Source organism: Brienomyrus brachyistius, chromosome 5, assembly GCF_023856365.1.
Source record: "Brienomyrus brachyistius isolate T26 chromosome 5, BBRACH_0.4, whole genome shotgun sequence".
Taxonomy (NCBI): Eukaryota; Metazoa; Chordata; class Actinopteri; order Osteoglossiformes; family Mormyridae; genus Brienomyrus; species Brienomyrus brachyistius.
Window position 1 is genome coordinate 19,180,417 of NC_064537.1, and position 19,778 is coordinate 19,200,194.

General features: G+C 42.7%; 1 protein-coding gene across 2 annotated transcripts in view; it reads right to left on the reverse strand.

The window, feature by feature from the left end:
• Positions 1-3,241: 3,241 nt before the first annotated feature.
• The window catches only part of LOC125742633 (extracellular serine/threonine protein kinase FAM20C-like), a 45,202-nt gene continuing 28,665 nt past the window's right edge, over positions 3,242-19,778 (reverse strand). For both annotated transcript variants that reach the window (XM_049014830.1, XM_049014831.1), the window contains 7 exons: positions 14,713-14,805; positions 12,340-12,455; positions 11,768-11,948; positions 8,842-8,951; positions 8,469-8,550; positions 7,760-7,819; positions 3,242-6,923 (listed from right to left, as the gene is read on the reverse strand). In XM_049014830.1, coding sequence (XP_048870787.1) covers positions 6,668-6,923; positions 7,760-7,819; positions 8,469-8,550; positions 8,842-8,951; positions 11,768-11,948; positions 12,340-12,455; positions 14,713-14,805 — 898 coding nt within the window. In that variant the 3' untranslated portion in view covers positions 3,242-6,667. The remainder of the gene's footprint in view (positions 6,924-7,759; positions 7,820-8,468; positions 8,551-8,841; positions 8,952-11,767; positions 11,949-12,339; positions 12,456-14,712; positions 14,806-19,778) is intronic.

Sequence of the window (19,778 nt, forward strand, 5' to 3'; positions counted from 1 at the left end):
AATGAATGGATGGTCCCCACAAAGATATCAATACAGATGTGTGTGAATGTGTGTGTGTTTAGAGTGTTCCTGTGCTTTCCAGAATAGGCTTCAGGTTCTCTGTGCCACTGTACAGGATAAACAATTACAATACATTGCTGGTTTTATAAGCTTGATACATTGAAGTGATTAGTAACAATAAACTATACGCTAATTAAGTAATTAGAGATGTTAAACTATAATTAAGAATATTACCATCCTGTGGACCTGGGTGGACCCCAGCTTTCTGACCTGTATTGTCTGGGATGAGCTTCAGTCTGGAAATACATACACACAGAAGGTATTTAGAAATTAACAAGGAACTGAAGAATTGATTTATTGATTGAGTACCATTATTCATCTGCTATTTGAGGAGTGGGTCAGTGGGTGGCGCCGTTCCCTCATAGCTCTAGGGCTGAAGGTGTAAATGCTGTATCCGCGTTCTGTGTTTGTGTGTCTGATGTTTTCTGGTTTCTTTGTGTATTGCGGCTTCCCCCTGCAGTCCAGAGACATGCAGTCAGGTTAATGGGAATCTCCAAATTGCCCGTAGTGTAAGATTGTGTGTTTATGTGCTTTGTGATGGACCGCCAGCCTGTCCAGGGAGGACCCCTGCCGTTGCCGCCAGATCTGCAAATCCTGACCTCCATAAGCATTGGAAGATGGATTGAAATAAAACTTTATAAATATAAACACGTTATTTCAGTTGTGCCGATAATGCTGTGTCATACATTTAAATGTATCTAATAGTCTATTTGCCTACAGTTTGAGTAAATTAAGGTGTAGCTGTAGTGGTAGTACTGTTAAAAGGAATTAAAGTACTGTTAAAAGGAATTAAAAGTAGCTGATGAAGATGATGATGAAGGACTTCCTATAGAAAAGGAAAAGATTACATTTTACAAAACATTTGTCATGGCCTTCTCTCCGTAGGAAATAATTAAGGTAATTTGCGTCTGGTAGCACTAATAATTGCAAGTGTGTTTGGAAAAAAAATTAAAAGTGTCCATAGGTTCGTAGTATTACGCCACTTATGAGCTTCTCTTGGAACATTTTACTTACATAAATCCAGATATTTGAAGTGTAACTTGTCTACTTTGTAATGGTGCTCTTTTGTGAGCAGCAGACAAAATGGTGAGACTGAATATCACGTCTTGGGGAGAGCGGCCTCCCGACAAGCAGCCAATCAGATAACAGTCCCACAGGAGACTTAGTGCATTCCCATGACAACACTTCCGCGGCGGACTGTCTGGGCCAACTGATTGCAGCACTTTGTTTTGCGGTCTCTGTCCCCTTAGATGTTTGTCTGAACTTCGTTTCCTTCATTCATAAAAGGCATATTTAGACCTATTTGTTAGACGGCTGAAAAGAGTATGTGAAGGTTATCAAAACAAAAGTAATGATCAGTATAATTACACCAGCCGCCGAATGCTGCCTTGGTAAAATAGAGAAAATGTATAAAATTGGCAAACATTTCTCTGAAAATACATTTTACTTTTGTGATGCTTTATTGATGTAAATGTCATTTCGTCATAAAAACGATTCCCACCCAGATTCAAAATCAAGCAAAAAAAAGTTATAATAAGATACACGATCCAAATATTTGAAAACTGTTTACCATATTCACAGGGAAGATTACACTGGTTAGCAATTTCTTTTTGTAAATCAAAATAGGTCATTCTCAGATTTTTTTTGCACTGGATTCTAACATCTATAGCCGGAATTTCCCTATAATGCAAGGACTTTGAGTGACACACAATTAAACTTTACGCTATATGTATATTTACAGTATATGTGTATGGTGCAAGTCTCTCTTCTAAATGGTAGATGTATATGATTTTCTGCTGTACTTGGCCTCAGGAACATTCATGCTAAGGGTGCAGCGGAAATCAGCCGGCATACCTGATCACCAGCTGCCACCAGGCTTGGGATTCAGAGAGAGTGGGACCCTACATCAACATGTATAAATGTGTTACGGCTTGCAAACTCTGGCAGAACAGACTTGCAGTGCATTGTGCCCTTCTGTAAAGTGTTAAAAATGTTCGAAATAGAAATAATCATCAATAAATGCATTGTTAATAAGGAATTATATACTATCAATATAACCACTCTAACACTATGGATGATAGCGAAATGTTGAGTGCATTTCTGAAATCAACACAAAAAGTAGACAAAGGACACCCTTCAGTGTTTCTGTGACAAAGGCCTTGTCGACCAGTGTTATTAATGACATTTGTATTTCAGCAGCCATATACAGGATCTATGAATATAATAACATGAACTGTTTGTGGGTTGTTTAAGTACCTAGAGCAGACTCTCGGTATAAACATAATTCAGAAAAATATCACATAAAAAAATTTCAAACGTTGATATTTAGTTTTCCCGTCGTACCAGTAAATGATGCACAGCAGGTATTCAGTGATTGTTTTGGGAGATGTTTGTAATTAATAGTGGACAGTGCAACCTAAAGCTGATCCTTTGGGTGTATTTTAATGTTGCATCAGGTTGCTGAAAGGTTTGGCTCAGTGGGCAGCTTTTCAGCTCCATATCTCCTGTGTTGCGGGTTTTAATCCTGGCCCAATATCAGAGGTCTTCAGAGAAACAAAAAAGCTTTTAACTGAATTGGTATCTCTAAAATGTCCATAGTGTGCCCTGTGACATATCATAAAAAACAATTCTTATAAAATGTTTCAGCTATTATTATCATGTATGCATAAGTTCATTGATTCTTCATTAAAAGTTATTTATAACGCCTGAGTGTAATGCGGAATTTCAGTAAATCGGGTGTAACTAGATGATAAATAAGCAGGGATGTTTTTCTTTGTTTGCATTGCCACCTAGTGGAACGAATGGGTATCACATCAATATTCATTCGTCTTAGATGTCACCTAACGACATCCACATGTCACATTAATTAATCAGAGAAAGTATATGTAGGGAAAAATATGTGTTTCACTCGAGGAGTGATTTTATGGAGGATGTGAAAACCCTGCTCCACTATCTGGAACGGATGAAATAAAAATGAATTAAAAATTAAGAAAGAAAGAAGAGACAATCGCTTAAAAGCACCAACTAATCCTACACGTTTGTTTAAGCGCCATATTGCATTCCGTCCTTTATAGTCGTCTGCAGATTAGATTGTGTTCTAAACGTCAGCAGAGATGTCATAAATTCTTCATGTGAAATTTTCACTGACGGCCGTTCTGGGTCTCACAAGGAAGCAACACACTTTGTTTTTGTTTTTGTTTTATTGCACATTTTGCAAACAAACTCCACACAAACAATGCATGAAAGTAAAAGAAGCATATCGCCACAAAGTCATAGCTTTTTAGGCTGGCAAATTACTTATACTTATTTACATGTGAGAACAGAAGGAACAAAAGTCGTGCCTCGTTCATCACCATCAGGGCACGACGGACACACACCTCAGCTCCAGTTCTTCATGAATCCAGGTGGAAAGTGAGTCTTTTCTTAAATAGCGAAACTAAATATTCAAGTATTCCTATCACTGCACAGGCACTGGATTAAATCCAATTCATTCTACTGTACTTACACAGCCACTCTAGCACTGCACTCTGCTGACAGTGACTGATGCCCACACCCTGGATGCACTGTCAGCATAAGACAGACATCAGCGCGCCACCTTGACGTGCCCACAATGATGACATGAAATCCAAACCTACTCTTTTTGTTTATTTAAGCGTCATTTGATTTTCTAACTTAGACTTCAGTAAATAAAACAGCAAAAAAATAAACCCAAAAAGCTAAACCATTATTAGTCTATGGAGGATATGCATTTCTTTATAAATTGTGTCCTCTTAACCAAGGACGATATGTCTTGGTATATGAGTTGTGATACAGCGAAAATCCCTCACGTTTCTAGCAGACTACTTGGAAGCCGCTTCGCTTAAGAACAGTCGGTCAACCTACCATACAAATTATGGTTTTAAAATATTGTCTTTTCACTACATTGCCACTGTGATCATTGTGTATATTTCTTCAGACGAACACAACCTCACACAAGGACAAAAGGAAGTAACAATTAAGTCTTTATACATTAGGCACTGTGTACAAAAGGATTTTCTCCTAATGGATAATTATGCTAACTTTAAAATGTATGTTCAAGATGCATTAAATAATGCAGCATTTCATCTATTTACAGTAATAAATGCTTACTGCACAGTCTGAAGTCAGGACATGTATTTGGACAGCAGCCACACCGACAGTTACTGTTCAATTTTGTAAAGACATGATTCTTCACCCAGTGCAGAGGCCTTTTGCCACCCTGGTAACCTGCGGTCAGTGTGTGCAAATTGGTTTCAGTTGTGCATTTTGCTATGCTCCGATATCAAGCAGAAGTTTTTCAAATGGAAAAGAAAACATTATACATAAATAGAGCCTGTTCTCCCTTGCCATTTTAAATTGGATTTAAATTCCTATGCTCCTGTTGAATTTTCAGTGAGATGGAATATTTACAATACACTTCATGCTATTGCACAATTCAAGGAGGTAGTCCTTGAGCCAACGGGAAACCCATGGAAAGGCTTGATGTAATAGTGTAAAATATCTGAAAGCCATAATCATTCGGTTGACAAACTATTTATTCCCATTGGCTTCTACAGAGTTAGAGGCCTGGGATCTCTGGAGTTTTGGTCATGAGTCAAAAAGTGCTTCATACAAAAAGCTTATAGGACAGACATGACATGTTGTCTGGAACACATAGAATGATACAGAATGGTACAGAATATCAGGCAACAATGTCAGAGACCCAAGTTTTGCAACTGATGCTCCACTTAAAAGAGTATTTCAGTAACAGATTATTATATTACCTCATAATTTTATTTTATCATAGTCCCCCAATTTACACACACACACACACACACACACACACACACACACACACACACACACACACACGCACACACACACACAAGATTAGTGCAGAATCAGACCACATCACAGAACTTGACTTGTTCTCCTGGAATGTATAGAAATAAACAAAGCAGAGTGTTGATAAATAAGGAAATACATTTCAATTTTATCACAAGTCTGGTTGAAGAATCTAAAGATCCACTTTAAAATGCACAGGAAACGTTTTATAATTCCTAAAGACAACTTTTAGTATCGGAATTGATTTAATCAAGGAAACAGAAGCTTTTGCCCTTTGGCAACAACATTTCAGACTAACTAAACATCTTCCACAAATGTCTGACAGTTTAAGGAAAGCACTTAACGATTTGGCGAAAATATAAGACGGGCTAATTAATGAGCTAATTATTAAAAATTTAGTCTGATTTCAATTTCAGTTGTCTTAACTTGGACTCTTACGGCATATTATATAGACTTATAGTGTTCACTATAAACATTCAGAAACTATGATTCATTAATATGCATGTTATTATACTGGTGGCAAAATATGATATTGGCTCAGTCGTTTATATTATGGCCACTTGTGCTTTTGAAGTAGCATCATCTAATAGAAAGAGATGTATGGATGCACTTGTATAGGCATGAGAAGGGAAACCCAGTACCTAGCAAATCAATAACTTAATTAGAATGTAATTCTGAGTTTGGCAGCTTTTCGCAAAGTGAAAGGATACAGCACTTTGATAAATGTGAACAGTACCAGCATGAAGAGTACCTAACATACGGTCTACAAAACACCTCTCAAAGTACAGAGCATGTGATTATAACGCAAAGTTTCACGAGTGCGGCTGAGCGGTGTTTATTAAACGTCGAGCGCAAAGTTGGCCCTTGTCCGCTGTTTATAGGCAGAATTAATATTAGGATTTACGTCCCTTAGTTGTTCCGTAAAACAACGACATTTTTCATGTCTGCACCGCTCCATGTTTAGGCGATAATGTAAACATGAAAAACTGAATGAATGACCATAAACAGACAACAAAAAAGAAATATGATTTGATTTTTAAACCCAAATATATAAAGAAGGAACTCCATAAATATGACGTCTAGCTACGGCTGTGTAGAGGTTCCTAACGACATGCACGCATGCTGCCTCTTCAGCAGATCTGACCCGACTGTGAGGCTGTGCACAGGCTCCCCGGACAGTCACACCCCCACGGGCTTGTGCGTCGCACGGTGAAGACAAGGAGCAAAGCCTGCCCTTCCGTATGTATCCAAATTCCACATCAACACGCTTCTACCGAACCAGTCTTATTCCCTTTTGCGTACTTAATCGGATGTTCGCAACAAATAAAAAAACAAGCAACTCAATAAATAATTTAAGGCCAATTCAGGCTGGCAGGACAAAATAAACACACGTTGGAGCAAACCGGCACTCCAATCGGTGCCTCTGATTTAAAAGAAAAATGAAAAAAAATTACATGAGGGACAACAGCAGAGAGCAATGGTTCTTGTTGACACGCTGTCAGATATGAGCAATAAAACCATTTTATTTAACAAGACCATGTCTATCACCTCCCTTATGCATGTACTTGCACACAAGCTTGTATCAGCTTATATACACACACTTATATACAAACGCACATACAGGAGAGATGAAGGAATAAATGAGTCTTGGAATTCACTGAATTCAAAAAGTTGCGCAAATAGGGGCGTCTCTTTCAAGACTTCGGAGGGCTGGGGGGGTGGGATTTGGGAGTGCAGGGGGAAAGTTCCCTCCAGCCCTGGCCTACTACCTGTCCCGGGGGGCCGTGTGGGTACTCCCCGCCTCCAGGTCGTCCTCCACTACGGCCGTGTAGCCCTCCTTCTCGATGCAGTCGGACAGCACCTTGAGCACCAGGCGAAGCCGGCGGTCCATGGCCTCTAGGTGGGGCTGGATGAGCACGGGCGTCAGCCGGTCCCTCAGCAGGGACTCGGCCATCAGGGTGCTCAGCTTGAACTCCTCCCTGGCCAACAGCTGGAGGCGAAGGTGGGTCGATTTCTTCACTCTGCAGGGGGACGGGGGGTGGGCGACACGTGGGGGGCTGTCATTTTCCATCATCTTTCACTCTGATTCCCCTGCCCTTTCTCTTCTACATTACTGCAAAAGTGTTTGTTCTTTTATAATTTAACGGATGATTATCAGGCCATATTTTCCTTATCTGCACTTAACACGATCGAGAGTAACATATGAAGTGCCTGTTTTAACCTATTTACAATTATTTTACAATTATAAATGCATGTCATGCATGTATATGAATAAATTCTAAAAAATAATTTTACATACAGAAACAGCAGGATCATAAAATACTTTTTCAGATATTGCTACAAACAGCAAGATATGGGACCTATGAATATTAAGGAAGTGAAACTTTCTGCTCTGCCTGAGCTGTCATGGCCCTGAACACAGCTGATGTGATGCCAATTTGGTAGCATAAAAACATAACTAATAATTTATGTATGCAGCTATAAGATATTTCATCTTATCAATATTAAAACAAGGCCGACATTTAGTGATAATGACAATATATTGTGCATAGTATGTACCATAAAACATCCATTGTACATTGCTATATCAAGTTACATGACTTTTATTTTACACATTTTAATAAATAGCTGCTGGTGTTGGTCCAGACTTACTATTTGAATTACTGCATTCACGACAACGAGAAAATGTATTAGAGGTAGTGAAAGTAACCTAACAGCTTTTTCTCAACATTATCAAGTTATGTTTGCTTCGAAAATAAAGCCGGAATGTACAGAATTGTCAATAAAATTGGTAGAGCTGAAACACACTGACACTGTTATTTCAACTTTTCAATGAAAAATAAAAGCGCTGACTCACCTGCAGCACTGGCTTAAAGGCACAAGAATAGAGGCTTCATCATGGGAGTGTTTCCCAAACCTGGAAAAAAAAGATGTAATAGACATATTCAACCTTTCTGACTCAGCACCGGTGCACTGTAATATTTATAACATTGATCGATATGATGTTGTGGAAAATTTAGGCAGGTAGCTTGAAGGCTTTTGACACAGTCTTAAACAAAAGGGTTCTTGAGGACGTAGCCTGCGATGTCATACTTATGCTTAAACATAAGTGTAAATAGATGAACATGTTGGTCAGATGCTATAAAACTGGTCTTGCTGACTAACTAAACTGAAAACCAAATACACAGATTCAGGTACATTGCAACACAGCTACAATTACCAGCATTCAGTCAATACAAAATCAATAATCCTGTTTGTAAACATCTAACACGCAACAAACTAACACAAGACTATGTTTTTGTTTATGATAACATAAAGCATGGAACCTTTTAATCCCTTAATTTGCAACACAGTGCTGTTTCATAATGCTCTATAACTGTAACAGAAAATTGACGAAAAATACAAAAAGAAAATCTATTTACACATAGAGGCATGACGCAAAATGTCCCACAGGAGACCTTGCAGTGTTGCCTCACACACACTGCTACTAACTAATTTAAATATTTCTCATCCCCAGAATGGTTTCCTGCTCATGTGACTTTAGTAATGACCTAGTGCCTCCTTACCCTCTCCCGTTATCCAAGTGGATGATAAAAGTGTCATTGCCGAACTTCTCAAACGTCTCGTAGTGATGCCGATCCATATTACCTGTGTGACACAAGCACAATAAATGCTCTAAGAGGCAGGTGCTTAAAAGATGTAACATCTCAAATGACATCCAATCTATCAGTCTAGGAAGTCGCTGGATTTCGTGTTAAAGATTTCATGTGTGCTTTCAGCAGGTTTTTTTTCGATACACAGAGACCAAATGTTTCATAAGACCTGACAGAAAGATGAATACACAAAATAATTCTAATCCAGGGTAATATGGCTATGCATGACATTGGCACACTGATAATACCTAGACGAGATTTATGACGACTGCATGAAACATCTCACCCATGAGAAAGTCAAAGATGGTCATGTCCATGATGTCCAGGAGACGCGTGCCGCTGTCATAGGGCGGGGTCTGCTTGACCTCCTCGCAGTAATCTGGGTCAACCTCCCATCTGTTGGGAGACAACATCTGATGGTTTTCACAGGAAGTCCACAGCTCTCCTTATTCCCTGTCTGGGGTTTCAGAGAGCGAAATGCATTTACAAACCAAATTCCGCTGCCTTCATCTTTTATTAATGATCCCTCAGTAACCGCTGCATCTAATTCAGGGCAGATAACATGGGCTTGTGTCAGTGTGCCTATACTCTGCATGTACTGTATGTGTGTCCCCATTCAACTGCACTGAATGCTGGCTTGGTAGCAAATTACTAGGTGCCACTCTCAGGATTCATACTCAAAAATAATAGCAACGCGCAGTTTCCCTGACCGCGATGCTGCCGGTTCACCGTTCGGATGCAACGTCTTTCTGAGTAGCTGCTTTCCTGAAGAGCGCTGTGCAGATATCTGTCCGCGCAGAGCGTGAGCTGGCCTGCGGGTGGAGAATTTCTACCTTCCGCGCAGCTGGTGAGGGGATTGCTGCACGACTGTGAACTGCAGGGTCCTATGAGATCTCACGCAGTCCCGGGGAAGAGTGGAAAATGGCATCATGCGGGAGTCAAGAACATCGCGAATAAGAATTCAAGATTTGGAGTGAGCACTGAAATCAGAAAAAGACTGTTTTCTCAGTTACCTGCACTTTGAGATTGTTTGATTATCATCTTGAAAGTATATAGGAGGCTAGTGGCTTATATTTCAAAGGGGAGGGAATTCTCCTGGCTTGATGCTTTTATGAATGTGCATCACCCTCTATAATGTATAATTAGAATGTTTCAGCTACTTTATAGCTACCAAATATTTCTGCAACACATATATTTCTGTAACGCATTTGTTTGCTATGAAAGCTTATCTTTCCGAGACCAATTCTTTTATCCATCCAACCATCTTCTGCTTCCCTTTCCAGTAGATTCAATTCATTCTTGTACAACACTTCCTGATACAGTTATCCAGAAGCGCATAACAGAGAATCAACCAACTGTGTCACTCACTGGCATGCAACACTTTGGGGTAACAATAGTGTAAATGAACAGTGAATAAAAGCCAGGTGACAAGAGGGCAGAGGAGACAAATGTCTACAGTTTGAAATTTGAGGAAACGAAAAGGTCAACTGCTGCCACATCATCCTGAGTATTACACGAATATTATCCATCCATTCATCTATCCATCCATCCATCATCCATCCATCCATCCATCCATCCAGGGCTGGACTGACCATCTGGTCCACCAGTGGCCAATGGATATATGGGTCCGGCAAACTTATCATGGAGGACCTCCTTGTTTAGCCAGACTTTTAATCCCAGTCCAGCAGTCCATCAGCAGCTTATCCTGATCAGGGCCATGTTAAAGTGTCACTATATTACTACAGTATATACAATTTACACTGTTGCTGTGTAACAGATCAGAGATTTGAATGCTGTTGTAAACAGCTGTATTGTAGAGCGCCGCTCACTCTGAGACAAACAGCATGTGAATAGGGCTACTTCACAATGAGAAGCCTCACTGGCTGCACTGCACTGCAGAATGAGAACCAAGGCCTACCTCCTTATGAATAATTTTCCAATTAGTTCAGAGCATTTTGATTTACTCCAGAGACAAAGCACTAGGTATTAGTAGAGCGATGGTGTTAGAATTATGTCCTTGCTGAACGTGTGGTTCAGTTCTCGGGTGCATTACAGTAACCTATGGTAACCAACCATACGATTGAATACCATGGTACAGAAAATCCAGTGAACACCATGAAAGATAATTGAAAGATACATCATGGTGGCTCGACCATGTCCGAACACACCACAAAAACAGGACAACTGTGGGTTTATAATCTATTTCCAAGCAATATAAATACAGCACCACACCCGTTTCCTTAATTTAATGCTTTCACCAGGCCATCTAATGACTTTGCACTTAATTATTCTTATTGCGCTGCTTCTCACGCTGTTCTGCGCCAGTGAATCTATTACTTCATTTTTAAATTTCAATTTCAGGGAGTGTGAGGAATCATATTATCCCAAGTCCCTAATTTCCTGGAGCAATTAAAAAACAGAGGATGAAAGCGGTACTTTATGACTCTTTCGGAAGCAATGAGCTCCTAAATCACTCTGTATGGGGGAAGCTCTGTATTGTCAGTCATTTGTAGCTCTATTTATTTCATTATAGCCAATCCTATGTGTTCTGACTGTGACAAAATACATTTTATAAAACGTAATACAAATAAATACACTATTAAAAATTACAGTTGTATCCCTGCAGAAAATACATAGGGTTCAATGACATTCACCTGTAATATGACTCTGAAATTGTTATTTTTCTTTAAAAATATCGTTCTGTTATTTAAAAGTAAAGATGTAGAGACACAGACATGCCCAGTTCTGGTTCTGGCGGGATGTAGACCATGCTGCTCAGGCCCGGTAATATGGGGGAGGGCAGGGTGGGTCTGGCCCAGCCGATCATGAGACTGGACCACCCTGTCATAACCACACCCCCTCCCCGGCCCACCCACATTTCAAAGCTGAGGCTCGGCTTGGTACTGATGTTCCTACCCCCCCGTTTTTAAACCGCCAGCAAAGCTGGGGCAAAGCAAGCGATTTTTTAAAGTGGGGAGCATAAAAGCGACCACAATGCACACAGAAGGGCCAACCTCATCATTAGTCAATGATATGTTTTAAATTGGTGAGTGACAGGGGAAGAGGCCAATCAGCTTTCAGCTGGGGCCAGTGGCCCCACCCATGTATACGCCCCTACAGTATGCCAGTACAAGGATGAAATCCACTGCATTAAACCAAAAGTGTGAGTGTTTAGTGAAGATGCCCCCTGCAGTGATAGAACCAGCTCTTACTCTGCTTTCTTTCGCTTATGGTAGGAGCGCCGCCACGGGTTCCTCCACGTCTTGCGCTTTGCCAGGGCCAGGTCGGGCAAGAAGGCAGCCAGGGAGCCCTCGATCTGATCAGGCTTCCCGCACAGAGCGTGCTCCGTGGAGCAGTAGTAGGAGCACTCGCCGTAGAAACAGATGTTGTTGGCTAAGGAAGATGAGAAAAGGGGGACGTTTCAAAGCACCATCTCGGCCTCGTTGCTCCAGATGTAGACAGGTGTCTGAGAAGAATGACCTTTACAGTGTCTCCGTGCCTTTGTGCAGCATATCATTCATGTCAGACCTATTAGAGAATATCTGACGCAGCAAAAACGCCCTTTTGTCTTTGTGAATTTTTGTAATGAATGGAGCTGACATCTGAACTGGAATCCCCTGTCAGTGTGGAGGCCTGTTTAACATATGGCACACAAATGCGCTTCACAGCCCCCCGCAGTGGCCCTCGACTCTGCCACAGTCATTATAATCCCCGGGCGCCCTCCAGGACAGCCCCGTGATGCCTGTGGTGTTTGGAGGAGGGGGGGGAGCAATGGCGTCCACACCTGGCGATATGAAGAAGGTTTTCCACAGCTTCTTGTCCCGGGTTACATCTCTGATTTCTTTCGTCATGTTGACCAGTCGTCCGGCCACTGGAGGGACTCGACGGAAGTCCAGGATCCTGCCGAAGTGGACAGCGAGACATCAGCTAAGGTGGCTCTACTGAGGAAATAGAATCCGGCTACTGCCCACATCTGAGGCATCTTGCTCACCAAGCCTCCACAGTCCCCAGACCCAGAGTCGCATGATAATCTCTGGTTGACCACCGAAAGGCGCTGTAACGCACTGGATTAAACGTCCCTCGATCACTGCACTCACACCAGTTACCAGTCACTGGATCGGTAACTGCTGGGGTCCACCTCACGACCTTTGATGAACGTGGACAGTGAAGGTCTTTTGAATGCAAACACATGCAAATTAGTTCATATGCTTATTAGATTAAGTGAATTTCATTAAAGTCAAATGTGACACCTCAATCTAATTAGACTATCCCCTTGCTTCCCCTGCCACTGGGGGGAGACAAACTCAGGGCGTGCAGCCGTGTGTATGTGAGACAGTGATAAACTGTGGCTCAGTACAGGTTTTCAAGATTTCGTTGCCTCATTAAGTGGATAAGACGTCGTTGCAGATGAACCATTGGTCAGCTATGAGAATAAAGACAGTATGGAAGAAGTGTTTGGCTCAGTGAAAGGGTGGCCATTATTAGCTTGATTCTGTAGCACAGTTCAAAACAATGCTTATAAATGTACCTTATTTGGATTGTTATTAGGTTAATGTATGCATAAATTCTGAATATTTCAGGCCCTAAAACTGGCCCAAGCAGTTGCACGAGCCGCAAGGAAAGGGAAGGGGAAAAGAATGTAATTGCTAACAATGACCAAAAGGGGGAGCTATGACCCAGGCAATTATGTCTAAAACCAAACCAACCCTTTAATGTAATGCTGATATTATTTTAAAGGCTATTATGGAAATAACTCTACGCTGAAATCCCATACAATAATTCATATGCTAACAAGGATGGGTAAACAAAACACATCAATCCTATATAAATAACTAAATAAAAATAATTGAACATCTTGTAAAACGAAGCATGGAGTGTACCACAAAAAAGTTATTGCTGCAGCAGAAGCAGAGTGCAGGTGCCTGTCTGACATCCACTTTCACTTTCCTGTGTGCGCAGCCACATGAATAATTCATCCATTTATGACATGAAGCTGCGCCAGGCCCCAGGGAGATTAAAGGGCCCGCAGCCAGCTGAGGTGCAGGGGGGGGCGGCGTCTGGAGCCGCAAGCCGAGCTGGACTGCCACCTGTGAGCTTTACGCTCCGCCTCTCACCTCAAGGATTCATCCAAAAAGACCAAAGAAACCCTAAATGAAGAAGAGCTAATGACACAGGCCTGAGCCCAAGAAATTCAAGCCCCCAGACACCCCCGTCTCCTCAGTTACGGGCTACGGTGCTCCCGCACTGAACGGTCCGCTATTCACGTCACAGAATTTTAAAGGGCGGCGGGCGGGTAAATCTGCTCTTATAAGCAGCAGACTGACAGACGCAGCACATGGGAAAGCCCCCCTTGCTCCTGCTACTCCCTTTGTTAGAGATAACAGCCGTTCTGCTAGTGCGCCTCTCCTCAGCTCCATGAAATGATGAATGCCTTAGGTCCGGTGTTGCTAAAACTGCTGAGACTTCACCATAACTCGGCCTTAATTTGTAACAGAGGCAAAGCCTGTTCATTTTGGTGAACCTCTGGGCCGTATATTTAGAAGGGCGCAGGCTTTGCATACCTTTGGTCCTCTCTCGCCCTGCCCACAGGCATGCCAATGTACCAACTGGATATTTCACTGGACCAGATGGGCTAAAGTCTCTGGTAGACATTACATTCTTGTATGTTGATACCGGGCCCCAGGGACACATTCTCCACATTTCAGGTGACTAGAGTTGGGATAATGCCAATTTAGGTGGGAAATGAGGGCCTTCTCGAGAAAACCTCCCTACATCTGCTCCACGACCCACTTGCTCTGTTTTAAGCCAAACAACACAAGGCAAGTTCAAGGTTCTTTTGGGTGCAGATGTTCTGTTTACCAATATGTAACATCAGCTGCTGGAAATCAACATTGTACACTGGCTGTAATTGCACTTAATTACATTCCATTATAATATCCAATTGTGCGCATTTTGGTGGAGGGTTTAATCACCAGCATCCTTAAATAATCAGGGGTTGCAGCCTGGAGGTGTGCACGGATTGCCACTGTCGTGTCAGCCGCCAGCGGTGCGGTGCAGCATCCCATCTCTGCGCATTTGCATCGTTAAAAGCCAGCGCACAGGTCTCCTGGGTGTCCAGGCTCGGCCTGACATTTAGAGACGCAGGTGTGACATTTACCTGTCCAGATGAAAGGCCGCAATCTCAGCGTTGTGCCTCTCGAAGTCAGAGAAGTAGAAGAAGTCGGGCGGGGTCTCCTGCTCCCGGGTCTGCCTGAGAGGGAAAGGACACAAGGCAGCGTGAGCCCCTTTGATGAACAGTGTCACTGTAAAGCCAACCAAGGCCAGGCGAAAGGCAGATTAGCAAAGCAAAAGCTGTCAGCAGCTGAGGGTTCAGAGACTTCAGCGAGGAAGAGCACTGTTTAAATTAGCATTACGCACGCTGGGTCCAAACACACACAGCTTATATAAGGAGCCCTGGAAAACAACGGAAATAATGTGAATATCATCGCGACAGCTTGTTACGTAATGGTTAGGGGCAGCAGATGGACACACTGGGGTATTTGTTTTTAAATTAGGTACAGTGGGCTAAAATTTTTTCATGAAAACTTTGACGATGTTCCATGGAGATTAAATATTATACATAAAGAGGTGCAGAAGACTGGCTTCTTCATTAACAGGAGGGCAAGAAGTACTTGCGCATCCTTTTGCATATTCCACGGTTAAAGCTGATTCCTGCCATGTGATTCATGGCTTTCTTTGGGATTTAAGTGTCAGCAGACAGCAGCGGTAAGGAACCAGGTCCAACACTGATCAACCAGTCAAATCTTCTTGCAATATAAATGGTTACAAATACAGAAAGGTGCATTGAACTATCTTTAATACGCCAAAATAATGAGCTTTTGATCCAGTGTCAATTCCCGCAACACCATCTGCAGTCCACATCCTACAATATAAATAATAAGCATGGCCCTGCTGTAAGAAATTAAGTGTTCCTAAAATACTTAACAAAACTGCCTTGTGGTCATTGAGGACTTTCAAGAACTTTCATTACTACCAAGCCAAATATGTCCAACCCTTAGCTCGGCTCGGTTTGGTCACCAGACTACCATCCAGCATTATTTTAGCTGTTTATTGCGTTATCTATGGGGGACGGGGGAGCCGAGACAGGCTTGGAATGGAAACAGATCGTAATCCTGGCAAGGCGGTTTGCTTCAACCTATTCTTCAGCTGGCTGTAATCGTCGCCCCGCCACTGCAGTGGATCTGACATATGCAGCGATCATTAAAAACTCAGCGTGGAAGCCGGCAAGCAGCCACTTCATTCAGCAGCTCGGTCTCGCTCGTCCCCCCCCGAGCCTGACGCCTGCACATGGCGTCTCCTCCCTCAGCCTCCCTTCAGAGACGACTATAATTAAAAGTCTTGATTTATTTTTTTTTTTGCCTGTACGGGAAGGCCGACTTCGCCATTGTCCGGCTATTGATACAATCTACCGATTTCGGTAAATGGATTTACAGGGAAATGATCCAAATTCAGCAGTAAATTAACTCACGATAAAAACCACACCAAAGACTCATACAACACGCCTGGCTGATGTATTGGACAAGTCGCTGCAAGTCAGTGTGATTTGGTATGCAGAACGTCACACTACACGTCTGTAAGATACTAACTGTGACCATAACGGTTCAGGAGTCATGGTGTCTGGCTAAAACAATCCCCTGTCCAGGCTGGAGCATACGGATGTGGGCACCTTTTTATGTTTGTATTCCTATCTTTGTGGGGACTCTCCATTCATTTCTAAGGCAAAACCCTAATCCCAACTATGACACCCTTAACCCCTACCCAGCCCTAACCATAACCATAAGTAACCAAACAATTTTTTCGTTTTTTTGATTACAGTCACAAATTTTTTAATTTTAAATAAAATTGAGTTTCCTCTTGTGGTAGCTGAAAAAAATTAATATATACAGGACCACACACACACACACACACATACACACACACAATAAACATGTAAACAATCACTACTGATTATATTTTTCAGTGATCTATGTGTCCAGCCCAGCAGGGGGCAGTACAAACACATCTCATCCTGAAAACCTATCCAAGACTGAATTGGCAACATTCACCTGAAAAATAATACGCGCGACATGGCCGACAACTAGGGCAATTCTGGAAAGTCCCCCAACTGAAACGGACAACAGCTGCGTTTATATGCAGGTTGGGATGTGGGGGGGGCTGTCAGCCTCCTGTGGCAGAGCTCCAAAGGCCATTAGCTCCCTAACCACTCACTCCCGGCAGTGAAAACCCTCACGTCTCTGAGCCCATTATCCTCCCCAAGCCCACGCTCGAACCCACACTGGAGCTATAGCAGGAAGTGTCCTCCCCATTCTTGCTGACGAGAGCTCCCCCCACAGCTGCTGTGGCCCCCAGGCCTCGTCTTGCTCATGCTGTGTACTGGGTTTGACATTTTGCCATGTAGAAGGGGGCCGCAAAGACTCGCTGATGAAAAGATGTTACGCCCTTGAAGATGGCAATTACTCCGATATACACCTGATTTAATGACAATATAGCAGTCGGACCTCGATATTATTCATCGGGGCTTTGAGGCCGAGGACGGCCCCATCACCGACTGTCAGCTGGCTGGAGAAATGAGGCTCCCGCAAGCTGGAGGCATGATAATAACCCACCAGAAATCTGGCCACTTATTAACATGCAACACGAACGAATTATAGCTATCGAGTTCAAAATTATATCGTTAGCCTGCAGAGGCTTGACAACCATCGCATGGGTTTGTTTTCGTCAGTTAGGCTAGTAAAATAATGATTGTTATTAACATACACATGTTGTAGCTAAATAAAAATACATCCGTCCATTTTCGATAACTGCTTGTCCTATGCAGGGCCACAGGGGAGTTCCGGAGTCAATCCCGAAAGCTACAGGCGCAAGGAAGGGAATTACCCAGGGTGGGGCAACAAACCTCAGTCTAAAAGAAAATACCCCAGTTTCATTCTGTGTAACAAAGTCAATGGCAGGCAGTTAGCAGAGGGCATGAAGGTGGCTGTGGTGCAGTGGCTGGATGAGCTCGATACTCGACAGGCGCTTGAGGCTCTTGGGGGTCCGACGATGCAGTAGCGATGCCAGTGTTCATGATGACTTTCCCAGATGAGGCCCCAACCTTTCTTTAAAAATACAAAGTTCTTAACTGGCTGTTTGCTTGGACATGCAGGCAGGGTAAACACATCCTGGTTTACTAACTAAAGGGTTTGCCAGTGCTCTTTGTAGGTTTCTAAACTAGAGCTATACAAATACACAGAGTGGGTTGCAGACAGACTTCAAGCCACATTTTAATATGACCAGATCTAAAAGGCTTAAAATAGAGAAAAGTCCAGTCCTGTTACAGCATTTGTCATAGACATAGGCCAGTCAAGGTTTTATTTCTTGACAACAATCTTAGATGTGCCTTTTCTGTTAATTCTCCCTGCCACAAGGAGGAGCTGTTTAGCCACGGCAGATTTTACCAGGAAAAAAAAAACAAAACAAAACAGGGTAGTTTTCGAGATTAGCACAGCGGCCGCAGCTCTAACAGTGAAGGGGCCCTAGAATTCAGTCTCTAAGTGAGCATAAAACATGAAACGGCACACGGGCCGGCCTCATTTTCACACTCCGTCTTTTCACAGAGCCTCGGGCTTTCATCACAAAAGGCTGCTTGCCGCTGCTGCTTTGTTTTCTTACGAGCGAGCAGACGTGCACCGGGAATCGAGCTGTTGCGGGTCATTTTAAGATCCTCTGGAACAATGGAGGAGCTCGCCGTCTCAAAAAGACAGAAAAGAAAAGGCAGGCAGGGACAACACAGGGTGTGACACGCAAGATCACCCAGTGCTCCCACCAGCCAGTGCAGATGACGATTATTTAGCAGTCTGTCTCAAAGACAGGGCCACTGCTGTTGCTTGGCAAAGAAAAAAAAACGGGACTGGAAATAGTTGGCGGACTTTGACTCCAACTCTGTGCCGGAGTTTTTGTTTATGTGAGGATGATGCCTAATGGTGCAGCAAAAATACCATTTCAGGATTCCACTGTTTCTCTGCTCGCAGTTGCTGCGAGACACACACACACACACACACACACACGTTTGTATTCATATCTTTGTTGGGACCATCCCTTCATTTCTACGGGAAGGACCCTAATCGCAACTATAACGACCCTAACCCCTACCCACCCCTAACCTAAAACATAAGTAACCAAACAAAATACAAGACTTTTGGCATTTTAGCTTTTTGATCGCAGTCACAGATTTTTATAAATGTAGTTTCCCCTTGTCAAAATAAAAGTTTTTTATTTCATTGTGGGGACATTTGGTTTCCACAATGTAATATATACGTAACCCACATGCCCACACACACACACACACACACACACACACACACACCCATAACCCTGAAGGGATGAGCCACCATTCTGTCAGTGTTTCAAAACACATAAATGAAACATTTGAATCACTCCCATGAAAGCTTCTACAGTCCTACCTCCCTCCCCCGCTCCACACACACACACACACACACACACACACACACACACACACACACACACACACACACACACACACACACGGTATGTCCAGGTGCTAGTACTGTACACCTGCAAAGCAGTTCTCTTTCTATAATATTCATACGAACCCTCCCCCCAGCCTCCACCAGTACTGGGAGGAGCTCCCAGGCCAGCTGTCAGCTCCAGGAAATGAAGGAAGATGCCAAAGGTACAGGTAGCTCACGGACACAAGGGGGAGCTCTAGCCACTGGCTACACTTTTTTTTTCTTCTAGAGACAAAACACATTCCTCATCTGTTCCCTGCTAGGCAGGCTTTTTTCGAAAGATACTTGCTTATCAACATCTTCCCAAAATCATAACATTTGTGAAGTGGAACAGGGAAAAAAATAAGATAAACGATGCAGTCGATGCTTAGAGGCAGCTGTAGCTACACAGACCTGCTGGCCTAGGACATCGATACCTCTCCAGGAATAATTATCTGCTATTCACAGGCCGATGGCTCTTCAAGATGAATTTATCGATCCTTATAAGTTTCTCAAATGGAATTAGGTTTAAATTTAAAGAACAAGTATTAGCTAAAAATAAAATCCACATGAAGCATATTCTCCTCCACACCCAAAACCTTCAACACAGAGCTCAACGGAGCTTGCAGGAACTTGAAATGAAATGGAATGACTTGATTCATGTGATGACAGCTGG